At 47.7% G+C, this 5,328-nt stretch overlaps 1 protein-coding gene across 5 annotated transcripts in view; it reads right to left on the reverse strand.

Moving 5' to 3' along the window:
• The window catches only part of LMX1B (LIM homeobox transcription factor 1 beta), a 162,270-nt gene that overhangs the window by 129,189 nt on the left and 27,753 nt on the right, over window positions 1-5,328 (reverse strand). For 3 of the 5 annotated variants that reach the window (XR_009152311.1, XM_058159487.1, XM_058159486.1), the window contains exon 2: window positions 1,186-1,372. Coding sequence is in view for 4 of the 5 variants with exons in the window: in XM_058159487.1 (XP_058015470.1) it covers window positions 1,186-1,372 (187 nt within the window). In the remaining variant the exon portion in view is untranslated. Of the gene's footprint in view, window positions 1-1,185; window positions 1,373-4,357; window positions 5,305-5,328 lie in introns of those variants that run through there. The other 2 variants (XM_058159489.1, XM_058159488.1) reach the window with 1 other exon arrangement.

Here is a 5,328-nt window from a genome sequence, read left to right on the forward strand (position 1 = left end):
ATAGGACTTTCAACTGCAGTTATAAAATCCCCCACAGGTGGATTGTTGACAAACAAGGGAAAAGGGTTTATAATATATTTTGCTTCCAAAAATAAAATAGCTTTTTTTTAAAAAAAGAAGAAGTAAAATTTGTATTTGTTTATTTATATTCCCTATTTCTAAACCACCTCTCCCTCCTTCAGAGATTTGAATTGCTTCATGAAAAGGAAGCAAGAGATCGATTTGGAAATAGGCCCAACCTGAAAGAAAATTGAGGAGAGGCGGATTTTTTGGAAAGAGAGAACAGAAAGGAAAAAGGCAGTGGCTATAGATTGTTCCCTTGGGAAAAAATAATAAAAAATAATCCGAGGTGAAGGCAAGAAATTCAGAGAGGATTTTGAGTTAGGAAGTGGCCCAAATCTGCCAGAAATGAAATACAAAAAAATGATCCAAGCTGGATCGGAGACCCCCCAGTAAAGGACAAAGACATCCAGCTCTTACTCACTTGAAAAAAATAATAAGCTGGGGAATACTTAATAAATGACAATATATATAATGACATATATGCCGAGTGAACCACACACACCACAAATAACACTTGTGAACGCAAACCATTTTTCGAGGATCCAACCTCCAATATCCACCCCAAATACCCTACGCCAGGGGTCTCCAACCTTGGTCCCTTTAAGACTTGTGGGCATCAATTCCCAGCTTTGCTGGCTGAGGGACTCGGAGTTGACGTCCACAAGTCTTAAAGGCACCAAGCTTGGAGACTCTTGCCCTATGCGACTTTTTGTTTGTTTGTTTGTTTGAATTGCACACAACAAGCCAGCAGAGTAGGTCAAAGAGAGGGAGGGGAGGATAAAGAGAGATCGGCGGGGGAAAATCCGTTCAGCCCCAGCATGGCGAGAGACTCAAAAGCCTTGAGTTCCTTTAAAGCAACAATGGATGGATGACGCAATAATGGGCTTTAAAGCAAAGGGGCGGAGCTACAGCTCTTTGATCCGAAAAGCTGGGCTTAATTCTCAATTTTCGCCTTCACCGCTTCAGTTAGGCCTCTCCCATTACTGCCCCCTTCCACCAGGATACAGTTATAAATGAGATCAAACCAAGGAAGGCAGCGGTGAAGAATTCCAGTGGCTAAAAGGTAAAGGTAAAATAATAATAATAATAATAAATATAAATAAGTAAGGGTAAAGATCTTACTGTTGGTAGTCTTGCTTGCAGTAAAGCTTCCGGTCTCGGAAATAGCAACTAGTGGTGAGCGCCTGTTGGCAGACGGCACATTGCAAGCATTCTTCGTGCCACGACGATTCGTTGACACGCATCAGGAAACGGTCGGAGATGGGACGCTGGCACCCCTCACAAACAGACGGGTGTTGGCAATCGGACCCTGAAGGAGGGAAGGGAAGCAAGTGAAGAGAGAGGGGGGGGGAAGAAAAAAAGATGTGTGAAAAAAAAGAAAGCAAGCAAGAATCAGTCCCCCCTTCCCCAAAAAAGTACAAATCCACAGGGCTGTGTTTTAAGAAGGACTGGTTCATCCAGGAGCCAACGCTGGCTTTGAAACACCTGGATCCCTATATACATATGCCATTTTAAACCAAATTTATATTTTGCTGATATAGAAAAACAGTTAATCTCTTCCCTGGCTCAAGCTGATAAACTCGTGGCTCAGAGGTTAATATAACTGCCTAATATGCAGGCAGCCCAAATTCGAATTTGAGTAAGGGTATGGCTAGCTGGTGAGAACTAAATAGCTCTGTACTAGTCTCCCTTTATTTCTTTATCAGCAAAATATAAATTTGATATAATATGTATATATATATATATATAATATGTATATATATATATATATATATATATATATATGTATATATATATATATATAATATGTATATATATATTGTTATTTTAAGGCTTCCTACAATCACCCATTTGTTATTTAGCCATCGACTTCGGTGGATCAAAACGAAGCTGAGCTGGAGAAGTCAACTGACCTGGGAAAGAAGAGCAGACAATTAACTTTTCACGCAGGTCTTCACAGAGTTTCCCAGCACACCCCCCCCCACTCAAAAAATCCTTCAGTTCTCCATTCCTCAACCTGCGCCCAACATCAGGAAAAGGGAAGCTTGATTAAGGGAGACAGGGATGAGCGTCTGTTGGGAATCCAAATAATTTACAATCCCTGTTCCTGATTATTAATACCTCTCTATGTATCTAATACCTCTATGTATCCTTACAATTTATATTAATATTGTTTCCTGATTGCTTATTTGTACCCTATGACTATCATTAAGTACCTTAGAATTCTTGATGAAGGTATCTTTTCTTTTCTGTACACTGAGAGCATATGCACCAAAACAAATTCCTTATGTGTCCAATCACACTTGGCCAATCAAAAATTCTATTCTATTCTATTCTATTCTATTCTATTCTATTCTATTCTATTCTATTCTATTCTGCTGCCGTTGCTGGTCTACTCAGAAGGAAGCACTTCCAAGGAAACATGCCTGCGATTTTGTTCAAGGCCAGGGTCACCTTTGGCCATTTGCGTCCCTGAACTCCTTCGCCTGGAATCATCCCCTAAACACATTTATGGTACGATAGTAGTTACCGTCCATCATCGTTACATTTTACTAGCAGTAGCACTACTGTAGCGGGCAGTTGTCATTACGACTATTATTCTCATTCGGCCTGGCTCAAAAAAAAATAAAAATAAACTATAAGATAATGGCCAAGGGGAAACTAAAATAACAATCGCGTTTATACAACTATACAAACACCAAGAAGTTTGTCTCAATGCTTACCAAGTTAAAAAACATGGGGTTTTAACCGCCTTTCCCTATTCAACCTTAGCCTAAATGGTTCAGGTTCCTCGAATTCGACAGCTAATAAGTTTAATAATTTTTTTTTTAAAAAAACAACAATTCGGTACATTATTACGATATGGGTGGCCTAATACCAGGGGTTATTAACTGCATGACGATGAACCCAATTAATGCCATTAGCTCCAGGTGGAACGGTTGCAGTGCAGTATGTGTGAGAGAGGGCCTTGCAAATCTGAAGAAAACGAGGGAGCTACGGAGCACTTGGCTGGATTGACAGCCTACAAATCTCTCTCGCTCTCTTTTTCCTTGAAGAAGTTTTCTCGGAATTTAGCACCCGGTTGTTACCGGGGAGGTGGCTGGAAAAGGCTGCAGAATTTTCCTCTTAAGGAGCGACCGTGTTCGTTGACAGCGGCTGGAAGATTTAACTTGGCCAGGTTAGGGATCCACACGGGGAAGGAAGCAATTGGGGTGAGGGGGAGCGGAGTGGGGATTGAGGCCCGATTGAAGCTGGATAAGAACCGGGTTTAAACTCGGAGAGGTTGTGAGAAGAGGTTTGCAAAAAAGAAACGGAGGGGGGGGGCGCGATAAAATCCGAGCGCATCTGGTCTTCCGGAAAAGAGGCGAAAGGAAAGCCGCTTTTTTCAGAGAACCAGAAGTTCAAGATTAAATCAGTTCCCCGCGAGAAGTATCGGGGAGGCGCACAACACACAAGAGAGAGAGAGAGAGAGAGACAAACACACCAACACACCGTCCCTTGAATTCGGGGCTCCCCTTTGAGATTACGCCTGGTGCTGAGCGCTTCAGCCCGTCCGGCAGGCGTCCCTCCTGCCGGCCGTTTAGCCAGAGTTTTTAACAAGCGTGCCAAACAACCGAACTCTCTTGGAATCCGGGGAGTGTCGACGCGGGTGCCCCTTCTGACGTGCGAAGCAGCCCGAGAGGAAAGTGAGACCAGCGGCCTTTGAAACGCGGCTCGCTTTTTTTTGGTAAACCGTCCTCGCCAAGGAAGGTAAAGCGCAGCGATTCGGGTTCGGGGGTTCAAAAATTGGACCCCGAGAAACGCAGCCTGGGCGATCAGTGCCAGGTTTTGTTTTAAAAAAAAGCTGGTTTTAAAGAGGTGGGGAGGGGGGGAAGCCGTAATGGATTAGGGCTCCGGTTGGAGTCTTGGATCAACAGGGGAAGAAAAAAACACACACGAGTTGTATCAGCCAATCCCGAATGTAAGTCAAGGCCGGGCGTGGAAGTGGTTCCTACCAGCCTCCCTTGTCCTTTAGGTGTGGATTCTCGGCCGGGATAACTGGCGTCTCTCCCTCGCCAAGTTGCCAAACATCTCTAGCCGTAATTTTGTTCGGCGCTGGAAACCGGGGAGGTGGGAGGAAAAGGAAGAAAGTAGGAGGAGGAGGAGGGCGCGCGCGGCTGCTCCACCGCGCCTGGATCGGGGTCAAGGAAGGCGAGTTTAATCTATATATGTTTGGGGGGAGGGAAGTTTTTTTTTAAACTTACAGGAAAGTTGGGAGGGGAGCAAAGAGGCAGCGAGGAAGAGCCAAACTCACCCAGCAGGACTCCCAAAGTCGCGGGCCCCGAGCGCAGCGGCCGATCCTCCATTTTAATCCCGTCCAGCATCTTGGCGCAATTGACCGAGCCGCGATTCAAGCAGTTTTCCAGCGCCTCCGGTCCCGCGGCTACGTCCATGGGGCGGAAGGCGGGCTACGTGGGGGGGAAGGCAGCGGCGGTTAGCGGCCGCCCCGGCTGAGATCCGGGCCGCGGAGCAGCGGGACGGTGCCGAGGGCAAAGGCGAGAGGGGCGCAGCCTAGAGGCCGAAGGAGCCGGCCGTCCATCGGCGGGGCGGCCGGGGAGGTCACCTGCTGGCTGGAAGACGCCTCCGGGGCCCTTCTCGGGGTGGAGGAGGGGGCGGCCAGGCCCTCCCCGAAGCAGGGAGACGCCCGGCACTGCATGCACCCGCGAGCGCAAAGCTGTCTCTTCTGGAGCTCGCCTCGGCCCAAATGCCATCCAAAACTCCCGAGCCGGGAGGCGCTCCGTTTACAAGCGGCGGAAAGCTGCTGCGGAGGAATACATCCGCCCCACCACCGCCTCCCCTCCTTTTCCCAAAAAGGCGGGGGGGGAGGGGGAGACAGAGAGAGAGTGAGAGAGAGTGAGCGAGACCGAGAGAGAAGAAGAGGAGGAGGGGAAAGGGAGAAAAAAAACTTGCTGACATTTGAACTCCCAATCGGTGTGCCTAATATCCCTACGCCACAGTGAGGCGGTCCCTCGCCTAGTCAAATAGTGCGCCCGCTTACGCGCAAAAAAAAAAAAGTGGGGGCAGCCCCCCCCAAAAGTGTGAACGGAGGAAAGAAAGAAAAACGGAGCGACGGGGATCGAGAAATAAAAGGAGGGAGGAGAGGAAAGGGGGGAGGGAGGGAGAGGAGGCAAGCAAGCCCCCTCCCTCGAGAGGCCAGTGACAAAAGGAACCCTCAGCCAGGTGGAGAACAGGAGGCGAAATTCGGCAGGTAACCCGTCCGGAGAC

This window comes from Ahaetulla prasina, chromosome 16 (assembly GCF_028640845.1).
Source record: "Ahaetulla prasina isolate Xishuangbanna chromosome 16, ASM2864084v1, whole genome shotgun sequence".
NCBI classification, from domain to species: domain Eukaryota; kingdom Metazoa; phylum Chordata; class Lepidosauria; order Squamata; family Colubridae; genus Ahaetulla; species Ahaetulla prasina.